The sequence below is a fragment of the Leptonychotes weddellii genome, chromosome 1, assembly GCF_054177405.1.
Source record: "Leptonychotes weddellii isolate Sample4059 chromosome 1, ASM5417740v2, whole genome shotgun sequence".
In the NCBI taxonomy this organism is placed as follows: domain Eukaryota; kingdom Metazoa; phylum Chordata; class Mammalia; order Carnivora; family Phocidae; genus Leptonychotes; species Leptonychotes weddellii.
The window spans coordinates 13,141,092-13,160,241 of NC_138369.1; the positions used below are offsets into that span (position 1 = coordinate 13,141,092).

At 50.1% G+C, this 19,150-nt stretch overlaps 1 protein-coding gene across 1 annotated transcript in view; it reads right to left on the reverse strand.

Annotated features, from left to right (window-relative positions):
* Positions 1-18,743, reverse strand: part of LTF (lactotransferrin) — a 29,756-nt gene extending 11,013 nt beyond the window's left edge. Inside the window, exons 1-12 of the mRNA XM_081816699.1 lie at positions 18,616-18,743; positions 11,862-12,025; positions 9,577-9,685; positions 9,068-9,250; positions 8,650-8,797; positions 7,625-7,680; positions 6,010-6,188; positions 5,352-5,526; positions 4,324-4,478; positions 3,132-3,222; positions 2,148-2,195; positions 1,402-1,557 (exon numbers count right to left, since the gene is read on the reverse strand). Of these exons, the coding sequence (XP_081672825.1) occupies positions 1,402-1,557; positions 2,148-2,195; positions 3,132-3,222; positions 4,324-4,478; positions 5,352-5,526; positions 6,010-6,188; positions 7,625-7,680; positions 8,650-8,797; positions 9,068-9,250; positions 9,577-9,685; positions 11,862-12,025; positions 18,616-18,658 (1,507 nt within the window). The 5' untranslated portion in view covers positions 18,659-18,743. The remainder of the gene's footprint in view (positions 1-1,401; positions 1,558-2,147; positions 2,196-3,131; positions 3,223-4,323; positions 4,479-5,351; positions 5,527-6,009; positions 6,189-7,624; positions 7,681-8,649; positions 8,798-9,067; positions 9,251-9,576; positions 9,686-11,861; positions 12,026-18,615) is intronic.
* Between the last annotated feature and the right edge of the window lie 407 nt (positions 18,744-19,150).

Below are 19,150 nucleotides of genomic sequence, written 5' to 3' on the forward strand. Positions count from 1 at the left end.
GGGCGCCTGGGTGGCTCAGTCGGTTAAGCGACTGCCTTCAGCTCAGGCCATGATCCTGGAGTCCCGGGATCGAGTCCCGCATCGGACTCCCTGCTCGGCAGGGAGTCTGTTTCTCCCTCTGACCCTCCCCCCTCTCATGTGCTCTCTCTCATTCTCTCTCTCTCAAATAAATAAATAAAATCTTTAAAAAAAAAAAAAAGAAAGAAACACTCTTCGAAGACAGTTGGCACAGGCCCTTCTCCCCTTCTCCTTCCTTCTGCACACGGCATGCAGAAGCGGGCACTCAGCCTCCAGTTGTGACAATGGGCCATGAAGCAACCTTGAGCATGGCAGCCATGCAGGTCGCAGCCAGATGTCTGAAACCCGCGTCTCTGACACCATGTTGTTGTCACAGTAGCTCTGGACCATCTAACCTCTGGGTTTCACTTACATGGGGAAGAAACCTCTGCTTGGTTAAAGTCTCTGCTACTTGGAGTTTTCTCTCCTGGCCACTGAGCTTAATCTGAACTAACTCACCGTGTGATTTGACCCACGTTCAGGAGTTAACGTGGACTTATACTGGACTTATATGGGTGAAGGAGAGAGGACACGGTGGGGACAAGAAAGTCCTGTCTCGATGAGCAGCTAGCACCCATTACCAGATTCGTGCGGCGCCAGCCCCTGGAAGAGCCACACCGTGTGTCAACCTCCGGAGAGGCCCAGGGAGCACCAGCTAAGGCCCCCCCAGCTCGGAGGCAGCCACGGGGCTTGGAAAGGGCGACAAAGGTGAGTGCAGAGCCCCACAGAAGTCTGTCCGAGCCAGGCTCCCAAATCCACTCAAAATGCAGCAGCGCCCCCCTCACAGAGATGCCTGCACGAGAGGCGAGCCCCACACTTCCACATCAGCAGGCCCGCACAGGTGGGGCACGGCTTACACATGGGGTGGGAGCATGGCACATGGCAGGGAGAGAAGGCCCCAGAAGCAGGCGGAGCCAGAACCCTTGAGCTCTTATTTGGTTTCCTGGCAGTGTGGAGGAAGAAGTCTCTCTCCTGAGGCAGGCAGGTGCCTTTCCCCAAATTAGGAAGCCAGTGCCTATGAGAAATTTGGATCCAGCGCTCGAAGATAAAAAAAAAAAAAAGTAACATCTGTACTTCTCAGAACCTGCGTCTATTCTTAGGGTGCAGAGAAGCAGATTGATCCTGCAGTTTTTTATCTTGGGGGGGTGGCTGGGGCAGGGGAGGTGTGGGGTAGAGACCCACTCAATGCTGCTCTGTCTGCAGGGGGCAGCCACACGGACAAAGTGCTCACCCCAAAAGAGGCCTACAGGCCACAGTCGGCCTGCCCCTCCCCGCCCCCACCTTTCCCTGAGGTCCCACAGCTCAGCGCCCCCACCCACCCACGAAGCCCTCAGGACGTCTTACCGAACTTGCAGGAGCCTGTCTGGTTGAAGAGCAGGCCCATGGGGATGTTCCAGCCTGCAGTCCTGCCCACGGCTGTGTGGCAGGACTTCCTGCCTCTCAGAGAGTTCCAGGTGAGACCGGCATCTGATCTCCTGACAACGGCCACAGCAAGGTACCCTTGAACCACAGAAGAGAGGAGAGGGGGCTGGCATCGACTTGAGCGCAGCTGTCTGCAGCCTGAGCCAAAGCAAGTCGAGGAGCGCCCCCAGGTGGTGATGCTCCCGGACACCTAGCCATCGTCAGAAGCTTAAGCAGCTGCTCTATGTGAAGGTGAGACTGATCTAGGCTATGAAATGAAGAAGTAAGACAAGCTGAGCCTTTAAGTGATTGCCGGGAACCATCCCTGACCAGCCACACATCATCCCTGAGTTATACACCGACAGTTCGCCGTGATATGGGAGCCGCTGGGCGAGTACAGAGCTCTTCTGAATTGGGGACAAGCATGGGCTCTGGCGGGAGGGCGGGGGTGATGCTCAGAGCACGGGATGTAGCACAAGAGACCTGGTTCAACTCTGAAAGTTCTCTGCCAAGTGTGAAGGTCAGTAGAAGATTCATTACAATTACTCATCTGTGAATTCTCTGCATCTCCAAAAGAACTTAAGGCTTCTCCCGCTGCATCTCTGTGAGTTTTTTTAGAGTTCCTGCCACCTCCTCGGGCAACGAGGATGACTTGCCCTCGACCCTAAAATGAGCAGGTTCCAACTCACCTTCCACCGGTCTATCCACACAACCTGCTTTATTAGGGTTCTGTGATTCTGAAAGGACAAAAACAAGCAAAATGTCATTAAGCACTGAGCTTTGTTGAGAAGTTGCAAACTTTTAAATCTCAGCGATGCAGGATCAAATCCGAAGAGACTGTGCAGTGGTCCAGGGACCAGAAAGGCATCTGTGTGTTCACAGATGCTCACAGCAGCTCGTTCACAGCGGCCGCTGGCTGGACACCACTCAAATGCCTCTCCACCATAGGACGGACAAATAACTGTGGTCGAGTCACACCACAGAACACCGTACAGCCACAGATTCAATATTCTTTGGATGAATAGCACAAACATTAACACCGTAACACAATGGAGAGACGTACAAAGCACACGCCTCGCATGTAAGGTTTAAAAACAGGCAGAACTCTTCTGTGCCATCTGAGGTCAGGGGTCATTACCCTGGCTGGAGTAAGACGGCTGGTGGCAGGAGGGCACCCGGGGCCACGTGGAACTTGCTGTGTCTCAATCTGGGCACTCACGCAAGGGGATGTATCAGTTCGTGAAATATCACTGAGTTTTTCTGTATGTATATTATACTTTATTAAAATCTTTTTTAAAAAGATTTTATTTATTTATTTGAGAGGGAGAGAGCAGGAGTGGGGGGCTGGGCAGAGGGAGAAGGAGAAGCAGACTCCCTGCTGAGCAGGGAGCCCCATGCGGGGCTCGATCTCAGGACCCTGGGATCATGACCTGAGCCGAAGGCAGACGCTTAACCAACTCAGCCACCCAGGTGCCCCTAACGCCTTTTTTTCAAATGAAGAGGAGGAATCTCTTCAATCTATGCTCTGTTGCTCCTCAACACAGCAAGCTGTGTGGGTAAAAGCCCCTTTCCTTTATTCTTTCCCCCGATTCTCCTGTTTGACTGCATCCATCCATCCATCCATCTCCCACGGCCCAGCGGAACAGACCAGAGAGGACACTCCCCTGACTCACTTTGGCTCTCTGCCAGGACGGGCACCAAACCGCACTTGCCCGCAACATAGATAAGGCCTCCATCCAGGCTCAGGGCATCAGCTTTTCCTTTCTGTAAAACCAAAGCAAATCGTCAGCACCACGCAGTGAGGCTATCTCCTGTCCCGCCTGTCTTTACGGTCTTTAAGAGCATGGCTTCATGTCAGAGAATGTCAGGTGTTCCCATAAAGCAGCAGAAAGAGACCAGGTTTGTTTGAATGGAACATCCAAGGAAAGACTACATGCACTATGGATTCTCTACCAGCCTCACACGCCTTTCATGCTGTCACTTCCAATGCAGAGACCACGCACAGGCAACACTGACCCTCTGTCCTCCAAGCACTCTTGGGACGCCCTCCTGGACCAGCCTCTCTCACTGAGGAGAGGCATGGGCTGCATCCCGTGGGCACCACACTCAAAGTGCTACACAGAAGTTGTTCAACATGGGGCGCCTGGGTGGCTCAGTCTGTTAAGCGTCTGCCTTCGGCTCAGGTCATGATCCCAGGGTCCTGGGATCGAGCCCCGCATCGGGCTCCCTGCTCGGCGGGAAGTCTGCTTCTCCCTCTCCCTCTGCCCCTCCCCCTGCTTGTGCGCTCTCTCTCAAATAAATAAAATTTATTTCTTTAAAAATTAAAAAAAAAGTTGTTCAACACGTGAGCAGGAATGACTGATCCGCCTCGCCCTGGGAATGAACGAGCCTGCTCCCCAACATCGGAACATAGATTCATCAAGACTGCAAACTCCCTCTTCGGGCCAGTAATAATTCTTTTGACAACTCTACTAAAAATATCTGGAGACGTGGCTGAAGATTTCTATTGAGGGATGCAGCACCACGGGGTTAGAGGTAATAACGAAACAAGGGGACAAAGCAGAATAGGATCACGACTAAACCGAGCCACAGACACAGGAAAGATACCCTAACCTCATTTTTAAGTGTTTTCAGAGAATACATCTTCACGTGGGAAAATGGCCACGACGTACCGTCAAGTGACAAGGACTCAAAGCCTGCGGAGTTGGTGCCGTCCAGGATGGTTGCGGGCATGTGCACTCACGCACCAAGAAATCCGGGGCTGGGGAACGATCACCCCCCGAACGGCGGTGTAGCTCTGCTAGTTGTGTTCGACCTGCTACCTGTCGATGCCTCCCCGGCCCCCTGCAGTAACCGCGCCCCTACCTGGACCAGCGCGATGCAGTCCTCGCCGCTGGGCGCCGACTCGCAGCTCACGTTCCCGCCGCTCGCGCGCCTCCACTGCTCGCACTTGCGCCGCTCGTCCGTGCCCACCGCGCACCAGGCCACCCGCGCGCGCCGCTCCGCCGCGTCCGAAGCCTCTGCGCACAGGGACGCGGCCGTCGTGGGGCCCAGAGCCCGGCGGGGACACCCCGGCGCCCGCCCGCCGCCCGCCGGCCCAGGGAAGCAAGCGCCCGGGCACCTGCCGCCCTCCCCCTCCACCCTCAGACGCGCAACCCCTTCTCCAGGCTCGCGCAACCCCGGCTTCTCATTCCCCTTCCTTTGGAGACTTCCACCCTTTGAGCCTTAGTGCAATGACTTGCCTAATATCTCGGTCCCACGGGATAAAAGCTCCAGGACACAGAGACAGTGGCAGTCCCAGGAGCTGGCCTAGGGGGCGTGGAGCCCAGCCTTGAACTCCCCTAGGGCAGTCACCACCGTTAACTACAGTGAGGTGTCCTGGAAACACGCGCCCCCCTCCACCTCCCCGCTGCAGCCAGGAGAGGAGGAGCCATGGCGGAGCCGGCCCACTGTGGTAGCCGCCAGGTGCAGGGCCCCAGGCCAGACGTGGTGTCCACCAGGCCTCGGGGTTCATCCCTGGAGGCACCCTGGCTCTCTTGGTTCCTGTGCACATATCTTACTACATAGGAGGCACGTTGATTGTTCTGTCAGGGCTGGGGAGCCTGATGTAGACAAGGACATAGAACAGCATTGGGCGCCTGTCACAGGAGTTTGGACATATTAAAATGCCCTGGCTTGGTTGATGGAACACTGGTATCTGCCTCCAGTGGAGAAGTTTAAGGAAAAATGATTGTTTAAAATAGGAAATAACAGGACATAAGAGGCATGCCCTGAAGGGAACCTTGACAATAGTGTCAGAGCACTCCAGAGCAGGGTCCTTCCTGGAAGGCCTCCCCCGTGGCTTGCTGCCCCTGCACCAGCCTGCCCCCAGGGCCTGCCCGGGCCTCACTCACTTTCCTTCAGGCCCTGGAGGGCATTGATGTAGTTGAAGCCAAGGTACAGCTCAGAATCTATATTTGAGGGGATCCTCGAAAACCCAAGGGCGGAGTCTTTGAACAGCAGATCCTTCTCCCCTTCAGGGGAGCCGAAGAGCTGGAATGAAGATGACTTGTCTTTTCCAAACTTTTCCTAATTTGGGAAAAATTAGAATTACAGTCTCAGTGGTAAATAGAGAGGAAAGAAAAAACACAATGTTGAAAAACAATTATCTGGAGCTGGGGGATGATTCTGAGAGCGGGAGCCTTAGTTCACTTCCTCCCGTGCAGGGAGCCAGGCGCCATCCCTGTGACAGGAGCTCAGCTGTGGCTTATTCCTTAGAAAGCTGCTAGGGTCCAAGCACCTTAGGGTCCTGAGAATACGACCTCATCCTCCCTCTGCTTCTGCTCCAGCTCACGAGGCACCGTTCATCAGTAATGCTGGAGAGATCTTTATTGTTTCTGCTGTCCAGAGCACAGCCGAGTTAGGGAGTTCACGGAATTTCTTAACTTTTATGCAGAGAGGCTGCAGAGCGACTTCTGGAGCAGCAGGAGATTAGGGAAGGAAGGAATCTCCCGACACCAATCCAAGCAGGGGGGGAGGGGGTCCGGGGATGGGGGGAGGGGGGATGGATACCTGTGCCTTCTGGAGAAGCTCCCAGATCAAGTCCTCCTTGCCATTCACACTCCGGGCCACAACAGCATGTGCAGGGATCCGGGCCAGGTGACAGTTCTTGAAAGCGTCCACGGGCTTCCGAGCGTTGTTTAAGCAGAGCAGCTCATACTTGTCCTGGTCAGCCTTGTTGGGCAGGTTCTCTGGAGGAAGGGTGGAAGTGAAGGGGAGCCCAGATGAGCCCACTGGAGGCACTGACCATGAGCTACTGTTGCCCTCTTACCAAAACCTCTACTCTCCCTGACGCACTCTGCAAAACTGGGGGGTCAGAAAGGTAGTGGATTGCTCCAGAACATTCAAAAAAGAAAGATAATGCCCAGAAAGCCTTGGGGGCTAAGCCCAGTGTTCCTCTGAGTCAGACAGGCTGCTCTGGGATTATTAGGACTGCAGCCAGGCCAGCCAAGGAGGGGGGACCGGCCCCCATCTGTTTCCATGTGGCAGAGGCAACCCCAGGTAGCCAGCCAGGGGGCAATGCCTCACCCACCTCTCTAGAAAGAATAAAAACTACAAACACTTTTAAGGCAGGAAATACAGTTGAGTCGCTTCCCAACATTGGGTGTTATCAAAAGAAAGGGAAAGAAGGCTGTTTTTATGAGCGAGGTCAGCCCGATTTGGAACTGCTAATGTATCTCGTACATAAATTGCTTCAGGATACATAAAGTGACAGGAACCTGCCCAACTCGTCTTACGAGATTAGTACAACCTTGATCTCAAAATCAAAGAGAGAAGTACAGGAGAGAATTACAGGCCTTTTGTACTTATGAACATAAAATGCATCAATCTCAAATATACATTAGCTAACTCAGTCTAACAGAGTATTTTAAAAACTAATAGATCAGGATTAAGTTTTGTCAATTTATTCCATTAACGAAAGAATGGCCAGTCATCAAAAAAGCTGAAGCAATGCACGTCATTAATGGAGTAAAGGAGGAGAACCATGAGATCATCTTAATAGTAATAGATGCAGAAAAAGCATGTGTATGTTCAACATCTACTTTGTTTGTTTGTTTTTTAGTTTCAGAAAACTAGTAATATGGAGAACTTGGTAAAGTTCTTGACCTTGACAAATGCCATTTATCACAATGGCTACAGCAAAATCATACTAACAGAAGAAAATGTAAGCATGCACTTCAAATCTGGTGGACACATTCCGTGGAGCATTCCTCAACTGTTAGAACCACTGAACTAGACATACACACAACATAGATAAATCTCTAAAACAAAACGCTGGGTGGAAAATCTGGGTAGTAGCATGGTTTCTAATGTTGAAACTCCTGTGGTCTTAGAACCCAAAAACACAAGGGGCGCTCTACATTTTGCAAGACCATATACGTCTCGAAGGACCCGTGTCAAGTGCCGTGGTGGGGCTGTCTATGAGGAAAAGAAAGGCGGTGGGTATGGTGGGTTTAAGGAAAAATGATTGCTTAAATTGGAAATAACAGGACATAAGAGGCATGCCCTGAAGGGAACCTTGATAATAGTGTGCCAAGAGGTGAGGAGTCCGATTAGCTCCATACTCAAAATTACGAGAGAATAAAATAAAAGGAGGAGTGCCCCTGGCTGTCCTCCTGCCTCTTACCAAATACTGTACTGTCCCTGACAAATGCCACATCTCCAGCCCCTTCTTGCAGGCACCTGTGGAATGAGAAAGCACCAGAAGGGTCAGCACGGAGCGGCCCTCCCCAACTTCTTCCTCGTGCATCCCAGGAGAACAGGGTCCTAGGGCTTGTCTCCTGTGGGCGTCCGGCCCACGGAGGTCAGGGCTCTGAGGCTTTGGAGCACCCCATCTGGGGAGGGGTCAGGAGCCACTCCCAGGTAGATGGTGAGGAAGAATGGCTCAGGTGCTGGCCAGAGACAGCAGCCCCCCGCCCGCACCTCCTCCTGTGTTAGAGGCTGAAAGGGCAAAATGGGTCTTTCTATATAAAAGGGTTTGAAGCCTCTACACCAGAGAGTAAAATCTGAGTATCCTCGACCGTGTGGTTCTTCCTCCCAGGACTGAGTGGTGGCCGACAGACAGGCAGGCCAAACTGCCCAAGCGCAGGAGGCAGATGGGGGAAGAGAAGCAGCCTCAACCTCAGCCTCAGCCTCAACCTCAGCCTCAGCACGGGGGCAGAGGGTGCTGGGGGCAGTCGGGCAGAGCTCGCTGTCTCCCAGCCAGGGTAGAGGCCCGTGCGGAGAAGACCACATCAGCCCGGACACTCCAGCCGTCCCGCCGGGAGCGTGGGGCTGGTCATCTCATGACAAGACCCCTGCAGTTCCTCTGTGGTTAGGGAGAGGGCAGAAGTCCGCAGGGGAACCCAGGACATCAGAGGGCAAAGCCAGACTCAGGGTTCTTCAGGGAGAAGGAATGACCACTGCCAGGGGGGTGGGGGGGTGGGGATGGCTCACTGGGGTGTAGAGGTGAGGGGCACCTGGGGGGGGCCCAGGGGTGGGGGCTGGAGGGGCACGTGCTCCGGGCAAAGTCAGTTCACTCTTTGGACTCAGTACTTCCGTCTACACGGCAGTGGGAGAACCGGACCTGCTCTGTGGGCCGGGCCGGCGGGCTGAGCTGTACTTGGGGCCAGAGAAAAGGCCTCCGTGGAAGAAGAGGGCCTTCTCACTCACTTGAAGGCACCAGAGTGGCCGAAGTATGGTTCCTGGGCAGAGCAGGCACACTTCTTGCCCTCCGTCCCTGCACACAGGCGGCACAGTTGGGGGTACCGTCCCCCATCCGCACAGGGCACGCAGCTGGCAGAGAAGAATTTGGCTGCAGCTGTTGGACACAGAGAAGTAGGCCACACAGTGCGATCCAGCCCGGCCACAGCTCATCACACCTCCCAGCGTCACTCCTGCGGGCAGAGAGCCACCTCCCCCACCCCTGCTGGACAGCCTCCCTCGTGAGGCTGGGAGCACAGAGATTCACTTGGCCCACGGCAGACTCGGCTGCCACCTCCCAAGGGCCGCCTTGGGCTCATCGCACATGTTTACCAAGTGGCCTGGAGACCCGTGACAGAGATGGCCCACCATCCCCCAGCCACCTCACCTTCCTCAAGGGGCTCGGGTGGCCCTTTCCAGTTTAAGAACGGACGAAGGGTACCCATGGGGATGTTCCATCCAGCTGGCATGTGAAGGCCTGTGTGGCAGGACCTCACGCCTTGCAGTTGGTTCAGCTGGAAGTTGGTGCCCTTCTTGGCTATGGCCACAGCATAATAGTGGATTCGTTGCTCTGCAAAGGGACAGAGAGAATTGAAAGCTCTTAGCCTGAGAATTAAAAGGCTTAGAGGGAGAAAAACAGCCCACCTTGACCTTGCCCGAGCGGAAAGGGGAGCCATGTTGCTGCCTTTTCCTCTGGCCTGCTCTGTTTCCCCTGGGAGCACACGCATGTCCTCCCCCAGTGGGTGGGCATCTGGCCTGAAGAGCCCAGGGACTCCATCCGCTGCAAGGGGGGCGCTATCTGAGACCCCACCTCTACAGCTCAGCCCCTCTGGCTGCACAGAGCCCAGGGCCACGGCCAGGGCCACCCCAGTTTCTGGGTCTCCAGGGAGAACTCACTTTCTTGGGTCCCATACACCTCAGCCACTATGGGTCGCAGTTTGTTGGGATCCTGGCCTGCCTCAAACACCAAATCACCATCCAGGGTCACAGCATCTGCCTTGTTTGCCTGAAAGCAAAGACACCAACCAAGCTTCAGGAGAGAGCCCGCCCTAACCCAGGCCATTTGATTCCAGGAGGTCACAAGTCTCCGTGGCTGGAAGGATCTTCAGAAGCGTTGCCTTTCGGTCATGTTCACTCATGTCCTGTGAGAGGTGTCCTCCTCTGGGGCCAAGGGTCCCTCCTCTGGGGCCCTGCATCAGCTCAACTGCTTTAACTCTTGGGGTTGCTATGTTGGCTCTTTTGTATGAGCCCCCCTGCCTGTATTGGTCGTTCATTTCAGCCATTTCTATCTAAAGTTGTTTATTCTAGATGCTTCCTCCCATTCTTTTGCTCTATGTTTATTTCTTTTAAGTTCTTTTTTATCAAATAGAAAATAGAACTATTACGCTATCTTAAAATTATCATAGTAAACCATGTGCATCCTCTTTGGCATATTACTTCTCATATACTTATATATTTCTTGTATTTGCAATCTGGTAGAGATAATATTTGGTGGACTGCTTTACTCATCTAAAACAGCATGACACTGTCTTACTTCTGCAGCCTTTATTGATTTGATTGACCTCATAAAATTTTATGATAGCGTGGTTTTTCCATAGTTTATCAAATGATGCCTTAAATGTTCAGCACTTTCTGTTTTTGCTGTGATATCTATGCTTTCATGGATCGTTTTGTCCTCATAAATTTTTTTTTTTCCTTCTGATGACCGGTTGCCTTGGATAGGCATCTGAGGGTGGGATCACAGACAGGGAGCATGTTTATCTTCATGGCCCTGGCCACTGTTGTTATTCTGCCTTCCAGAAGATCTGTAATGTCAATTTACAATGCCACCAATCACGAAGATCAGTTTCACTATAAAATCACCAGCAGGACTGGCTTTCATTTTATTGCTATTACTTTAGAAAATGCAAGTGCTAACAAATTGCTTAAGTGTGTATTCCTCTGGTTACTAAGGGAAACATTTCCTATTTTTAGTAATTATGCATGCCCTCTTACTAATGCTCGGTTCATATCATTTTTCATATATGACCCTACATTTCTTACCAGGTTGAATTAGTTCTTTAGAGTATACAGTAAATAGCAAACCCTTGTCAGAGCTGGTGCATATTCCTTCTGGTGCTTTCTAAATTTTTTGGTTAAATGTTTTTAATGGCTATAAATTAAATTTGTTATGTTTTTCAATCTGTCAGTTTACTTCATGATTTAGTTCATTGCTTAAAAGCTATGAGAGTTCTTGTTCTCTAAAGTTCTGAGAATTAAACTGTCCCTTGGTTCTTCAATAATAAATGTTTTATTTCCAACCATGTCATTTGATGTGTGGTATGTAGAACTGATTTCGAAGGGGGCTTTTATTAAAAAGGCAGATTTTGCGACCTCATCACAGGTACTCGGTTGAATAGGTTAGAATAGGGTCTAAGAATCTGCATTTTAAACCAGCAGGGCGTGCTGGTGCTCTTTTCCCCCCATGCCACAGTCATAAAATAATAGCCTACAACACTGTTCAAACTAGATTTTTCCCCCTACATACTGTTTCAATAACTCTAGATATTATTAGAAACTTTGACACAAATTACCCACTCTGTGCTGGAGTCAAGTACCCACAACAATGGCGCAGGGCAGGGACACAGAACATATATGCTGAGTGAATGAGTAAAAATTATTTCAGTAGATCTTATATCTCAAAAAACAAAAGGAATCTGAAATCATCCGGAAGTCATGATTCCCTTTTCTCTCCCTCTGGAAACGTCTTGCACGAATGTCTGTCCAATGCCCGGTGCCCTGGCCGGCCCTTCCTCAGCAATGTGATGTGGTAACTACACACCAGCTGAGCTTCCTTTGCTCAGGGTTTGGCAGTAATGATCTTCTGGAGGTTTTACCTTTCAGAGGGACCGTGACTTTTGCCAGTGTTACATATTCATCCAATGTGACTGCTTCTGTGTTTGCAACAGCTGTTATTAACAATCTGAGTTGCAACCCCAGATTCCCCACACTTGGTCTCTCCACTTTGAAATGTTAATATCTGCTTTCAAAATAACCTTGTGTCCTATGAGGAAGGAACACTCCCAACTTACAGGTACCTGGAGAGAAAAGCAGAGGAAGTAGGGGAAAACACATTTCCTATTTCACTCCATTTCATTCCCTCCATTCAGTTTGGTCCCACCCAACACATGGCACTGACTTACCTTGATGGCCTGGATACATTGTTGGCGGGAGGATCTCTTTGTGCAGGAGACACTGGGGCCACCCACTTTTTTCATATTCTGTTGGAATTTGGAGCATTTTGCCAACTCTGCTTTTGATATGGTGCACCACCGAACATTTTTCGTAGGGGTGGCCAGACACAGTCCTGGGAGAGAGAAACCAAGGAGTCAGGGCTCAAGCACTGCCCATAGGAGACACCGCCTCACCCTTTGACAGGGTTTTCCAGACTCCTCCATCTCTCTGCTCCTCCCCTTTCCTCTCCATTCAGTGCCAAAATCAGGCCACTCTCCTCGAGTGGAGGTGTCCTGATGGTCTAATGAGCATTCTCTGCTGGCCGGAGGGCTGTGATTCTCAATAAATGAAAGGAGATAGTCAGAGCCTCTGGATTATTTTCCTTCCTGTAACTGACACATTTCCTACCTCTAAAAAATGACAATGACCTTTTGCCTCAGTTTGTGAGGTCTTCCACCTGCTCTGCCCCCCTTGAAGCCGAGAGATGGGCAGGAAAGGGATTACTGTTCCTGTTTTGTTAATGTGGAAACTGGCTCTTGAGGAGGCTGAGTGATTGGCTGCTCAGCAGTGGCAAAATCCAGCCTAGAATCCAGGTCTCTCTAGACTGTTGCATCGACAAGAAACTCCCCAGATGATGCCAAGGCAACTAAAACACATCTGACTCCTTGTCAGTAGCTACAGGAAGTGGTGTACCAAATGGGTCAGCGTGCCTGAGTTACCACCATTCACCTCTGTATCAGAAAGACTGGTTCTCCTGCCGAGACTGCCTTGTTGGTGGAATCTATGCAATTAGGAAGGAGGCTGGACCAGATTTGCTCACAGCCCTTAAAAACCATGTCATTGAAAAACTTATAGTGAACATTATATTAAAATGGTGAAAGACTGAATGCTTTTCCCCTAAGATCAGGTATCCACTCTCAGTTTTTCTATTCAACATAATACTTGAGATCCTAGCCACAGTAATAAGGCAAGAAAAAGCAATAGAAGACACCCATACTGGAAAGGAAGGAGTGAAACTCTCTTTGTTTGCAGATTACATGAGCCTCTATGTAGAAAATCCTAAGGAGTGCACAAAATGCTATTAGAACTAATACACAAGTATAACAAGGTCACAGGATACAAGATCAATACACAAAGAGCAATTATATTTTTGCATCTAAGCACTGGATGATCCAAAAATGAAATTAAGAATATAATTCTATTCAAATAACATCAAAAATAATTAAATACTTAGGAAAATATTTAACAAAACAAATGTAAGATTTGTACACTGAAAATTATATAACTTTGCTGAGGGAAATTAAAGAAGATCTAAAAAATGGAGAAACATTTGTGTTCATGCTTTATAAAACTCAATATTGTTAAGATGGTAATTCTCCCTAAATTGATATAGAGAATCAACACAAATACTCTCAAAATTCTGGCAGGCCAGGGTTTTTTTTTGTTTTTTTTTGGGGGGGGCGTAGGAATTGACAAACAGATTCTAAAATTTACATAGGATTAATAAGTAAATTGATATAAAATAGCCAAAGAAATTTTATGTAATTTATACTTACAATTTATTTTTATATAATTTATTTTATATAATTTATATTCAATAGTCAAAACAATTTTGAAAAAGAAAAAACCTATTGCAATTTTACTTCCTAGTTTCAAAACATACTATAAAGCTACAGTTATCAAAACAGTGATTAGCATAAAGACAGACATATAGATCAATGAAACAGAATTGAGTCCAGAAGTAAATCCTTATATTTACATTCAATTGATTTTTTACAACACTAAGGCAACTCATTGGCAGAAGGATAGTTTATTAACAAGTGGTGCTAGCACACAGATATCCACATATAAAAAGATTAACTTAGAGCCCTACCTCACACCACACACAGAAATACTTGAAGTCGATCATAGAATTTAGCGTAAGAAATAAAACAATTAAACTTTTAAAAGGAAGCACAAGGGAAAAACTATGCAACCCTGGGTTAGGCAAAGTTTAATTAGCTATGACACCAAAAGCACAGTCCATAAATGAAAAAAAACCATTAATAAATTGGGCTTATCAAAATTTAAAACTTTTATTTTTCAAAAGACAGTTAAGAAAATGCAAACACGGGGCACCTGGGTGGCTCAGTCGTTAAGCATCTGCCTTCGGCTCAGGTCATGATCCCAGGGTCCTGGGATCGAGCCCCACGTCGGGCTCCTTGCTCAGTAGGGAGCCTGGTTCTCCCCTGCCTGCTGTTACCCCCCTGCTTGTGCTTGCTCTCCGTCTCACTCTCTCTGTGTCATATAAATAAATAAAATCTTAAAAAAAAAAAAGAAGAAAAGAAAATGCAAACACAAGCAACAAGTTGGGAGAAAATATTTACAAAGAATTTGACAACTCAGCAAAGACGAACAACCAATCAAAAAATAGGCAAAAGAGGGCGCCTGGGTGGCTCAGTTGGTTAAGCAACTGCCTTCGGCTCAGGTCATGATCCTGGAGTCCCTGGATCGAGTCCCGCATCGGGCTCCCTGCTCGGCAGGGAGTCTGCTTCTCCCTCTGACCCTCCCCCTTCTCATGTGCTCTCTCTCATTCTCTCTCTCTCAAATAAATAAATAAAATCTTTAAAAAAAAAAATAGGCAAAAGATATGAACAGACATTTCACAAAAGAAGATACATGAATGCTAATAAGCCCGTGAAAAGATGTTCAATATCATTAATCATTAGGAAAATGGAAGTTAAAAGTACAATGAGATATTCGTTCATACCTACTGGAACTAGTTCTAGTAACTAAAACAGAGGAAAACATATGGGTAAGGATGTGAAGAAATGGGACCCCTCGTACATTGTAAAATGGTGGAGCCACTTTAGGAAACAGGTCGGCAGTTTCTCAAAATGTTAAACATAGAGTTACCCTATGACCCAGCAATCCACTTCTAGATATATAACCCAAAGAAATAAAAAAACATATCCACATAAAAACTCTTATATGAATATTCATAGCAGCATTATTCAGAAAAGCCAAAAGCTGGAAACAACCTGAAAGTCCAGCCACTGGTGAATGGCTAGAGAAAACGTGATACATCCACAAACAGAACATTATTTGGCAGCGAAAAGGAAAGAACTAGTGATATGGACCATGATATGGATGAGCCTCATTTATGCTAAATGAAAGAAGCCAGACACAAGACATTACCTATTATGTGATTCTACTTGTATGAAATGTCCTAAAAGGCACATTTATAAAACAGAAAGTAGGGACGCCTGGGTGGCTCAGTCAGTTAAGCGGCTGCCTTCGGCTCAGGTCATGATCCCAGGGTCCTGGGATCGAGTCCCACATCAGGCTCCTTGCTCGGCGGGGAGCCTGCTTCTCCCTCTGCCTGCCTCTCTCCCTACTTGTGTTCTGTCTCTCTCTCTCTCACAAATAAATAAATAAAATCTTTAAAAAAAAAAAACAACAGAAAGTAGATTAATGATTGCCTGATGCGGGGGTGGGAATGAGAAGTAATTTTAAATGGACATGAAGAAACTCATTAGGGGGTGGAAATGTACTAAAACTGATTTACAGTGATGGTCGTGCCACTTGGTAAAATTACTAAAAATCATTGAATTGTACACTTAAAATAGGTGAATTTGGGGGCGCCTGGGTGGCTCAGATGGTTACACATCTGCCTTTGGCTCGGGTCATGATCCCAGGGTCCTGGGATCGAGCCCCACATCTGGCTCCTGGCTCAGCGGGGAGCCTGTTTCTTCCTCTGCCTCTCCCCCTGCTCGTGCTCTCTCTCTCTCTTTGTATCCCTGTGTCTCGAGTGAATAAATAAAATCTTTAAAAAAAAAAGTAGGTGAATTTGGGGATATGTAAAATATACCTCAATAAAGCTATTACAAAACAAAACAAAAAAACCCAAAACACTTGATTGCAAAAGCCCCCTTCTCATTTGGATGTGCTTTAGAGTGGAACACTCAGCTCTCTGCCACCTGTTATTCATGAACCATTCCCTGCATAATCAGACCCACCAAAGTATTTGAAGCTCACTGGGAGGGTTTGGTGAGGAGACCAGTGGCTCCCAGGCCAGGTCTGCAGGGACTCAAGAGCATGCTGCCACAATCCTTCTCCACCAGCCATCGTCCCAGGAAATCCCAGGGGATGTAATAAGCCCGTGATGCTTATTACATCCCCTGCTTATCCTGAGGCTCTCACGGAACTGTCCTGCCATAAAAATTAACCCGGTCATATTCAGCCACTTGTGACCCAGTAGCATTTACTGGATGCCCTCTGTATACACATCACTGTGTGTCATACAGAGGAACATGTAAGCAGACAAGACTAGATCTTACCTCCCATTTGGAGAGGCAGAAAGTCAAAAAAGAGGAAGCTAAGGATGATGAATGCTCTAGAAGAAACAAATACCAAACCAGAAGTGAGGTCCCCATGACCTCTGCCAGTAATCAGGGTGGTGGCAGTCCAGGAGAGTAAGAATAATGGCCCCATTGTTGCAAGCATGTTTTATGCCAGGTGCTTTACTCAGTACCTCACACCTTCTCTGTCCATTGATCCTCCCAACTCCCTGAACTGTCAGTGCTGCTAACACCCTCATTTCCAGGTCAGAAAATAGTGGCTTTGGCTAGTTATATGGCTTTCCCAAGGTCCCGCAAACTAATAAGTATTGGGTCCAGGATTTGAACCTACGAAGTCAGACACAAAGCTAAAGTCTCTTACCACAAAAGCTAGCCTTCCTATTTAGGTTGGCTAGGTTAGAGATGGGCTGCAGTGGAGATGGGGTGAGTAAAGGGTTTGGGGTCAGATCATGGAAAGCCCTCAGTGCTGGTCCAAGGAGGTCTTATTCTAGAGGGAGTAGAGCTCTCTCGTGAAAGAGAGCAGAGTTAAGAGTTCTGCCTAGAATGGGGGAAGGGTAGACTGAAAGCAGGGAACCAAGCAGAAAAGCAGTGGGAATGGACAAGGGGCAGGAACAGGGAGGTGGTGTCAGAAATTAGCTTGGTGACGGATGGGACCAGAGGGTGAAGAGGGAGAGCAAAACAGAAGACCAGGCTTCAAGGTGGGGTGGGGGGGCATGAATAGCGGCAGGAATGGGGAACCCACGGGCAGAGTTGGTTTCTTCTCTTGGGAAGGGCTGAACCAGAAGACTATAAAGGACCACCGAGGGGTTTTCCAAGATCCACAGTCCCAGCCCCCAAAACACCAGGGCCTGAGTCAGAATGCACCATCCACTCATCCCTCCCCCTCTCACCAGCCACCTCCGAAGCCACATGTCCCCCTTAAGACCATGTGCTCTCTGAAGCAGGTCTGGGGCTGTATCCCCACCCCCACACCTGAACTGTGTCAACCATTCAAACGCTGCCCCCCTGAGCCTGGATGGAATCTTCCTGAAAGTATGCATCCCCTGATTGCTTCTGTGCAGACATGCAGTGCCCCGAACCTCAAGGGCAGGGGCCGGGATGGAGCTACTCCTCTCACCCCACCCAACCTCTGCCAGCCAGGATGCCCATGGGAGCAGGGCAAGAATCCCCTAGAGCAGGAGTCCAAGGCAACCAAAGACTCAAGTGAAAATGGAACCCAGGGGTGCAACTCTGAGCCCAGATCCTGCACCACAGCCCATGACCACCTCCAGGAAAGTAAGGTTTCCTCCTTCTCGGGCTCTCCCAGGTGGCCTCAACCCTGTGCTGTGCTCCCAGCAGGCTACAGGTCAGGGAGCAGAAGGGAAGCTGGTCCTGAGCAGTTGGTCCTGGCAGACCCAATCCTGCCTCAGAGAAGACAGGGATGACAATACCCATAGGAAGGACTTTGGAGAAGGGGACCAGAAGGTGGGGACAGGGATGGCTTCATGGTCCCTAGGTTTGGGGGTGTAAGCTCACTGTGCTCTCTATGACCCTTTTCCATCCAGGAAGCTCCCAGCTGGGAGTACATGCTCTTAGCCAGGAGGAGGCTGACCCGGGCTGGTAGGAGCCCAGGGAGGGAGGGGACACCTGTCGTTTTCCTCTGACCCCCCACATATTGCCTAGGCACTGATGCCCGTCACAGCCCCCCACCACCTGCCCTCACACATTCACGTCTCTGATGTCCATGACTGGCCAGTGCCCTCCGCACACCCCAGAAATTATTTCAGACAGTCCTAGTCTGGGTGCATTTCAAACCAGAAATCAATCATTTCTCTCTTAGACCCTCTGAAGGAGGGGTCCCCTCAGGAGGGTCTGGGCCACCACCCCCGCCCTTCTGCAGCGGGAAGCGCGTGTGTATACCTCTGCCCGCCGTTGGGCAGGTGGCAGCCAGCCTCCACCTCACAGCTGCGTGGGAAGACGGCTGGACTTTTTTTTTTAATCGAAGAAACTGGGGCTCTGTCTCTTCCAAGTTACACAGTCCTTGCAGGAGCTGGGCTCTGAGCTCCAGTCTCCTGTGTGTCTTGGGCAAGTCACTCACGGTCTCTGGGTCTCATTTTCCTCCCATGTAAAAAGCCTGCCACAGTACTATGGGTACCAAAATTCCGGGAGGGACACAATGGGACAGGGTCGCTTTGCGCAGCTCTAGGGACACCCGGACCAGCTCCTCTAAGCCCTGCTCTGGCTCCTCCCCAGGCAGGTGGGCGGGACCCGGCCGCGGGGCGCAGGGATGGACAGGTGCGGGGCGGGGGGGTGGGGACGCAGGCACCCACCCACCGGGCGTCGGGGACGGGGTGGGGGGGGGCGCCCAACCCGGCAGGGCGCGCCCCCAGGTACCTGCACTCACCAAGGGCCCCGAGGAACAGCAGGGCAGGGAAGACTAGCTTCATTCTGGGCTCCTGAGGCGCTCTGGCGAACGAAGTCTCTGCCACCGGCACCCCTTTATCCAGGGCTTGGTGACCTCACAGGGTTTGCCCCGCCCTGTAGCCCAATAGGGATCCCCTGCCCTGAGCCCTCGCACCCCTCCTCCACTAGTTCCTGGCGGCCAAGAAAGGGGGGAGGGGGAGGGGAAACAGAAGTGGGAGGGGAGAAGGACCGGAGCCTCAGCAGCCTGAGCACCAGGAGAGAGGAAACCCGGCCCACAGGCAATCTCGTGCGCGCTGGTGCTGCGTGGTTACTGGGATGGTCTTTCTCTCCACCAGTCTGCAAGTCTCTAGGGATTCGTGTCTTGTCCTTGTCCTTCCTCTGGTCTCATTGCCTCCTAGACGGCTGGACATAGAGCAGGGATCCTAAGGTGAACATTTGTGATCATCCTGAACTGTGAGGCTCGCCTTTCCTTTCACAGATGGGTCTAAAGGGCCTGGGAGCTGCCTCGGCCTGAG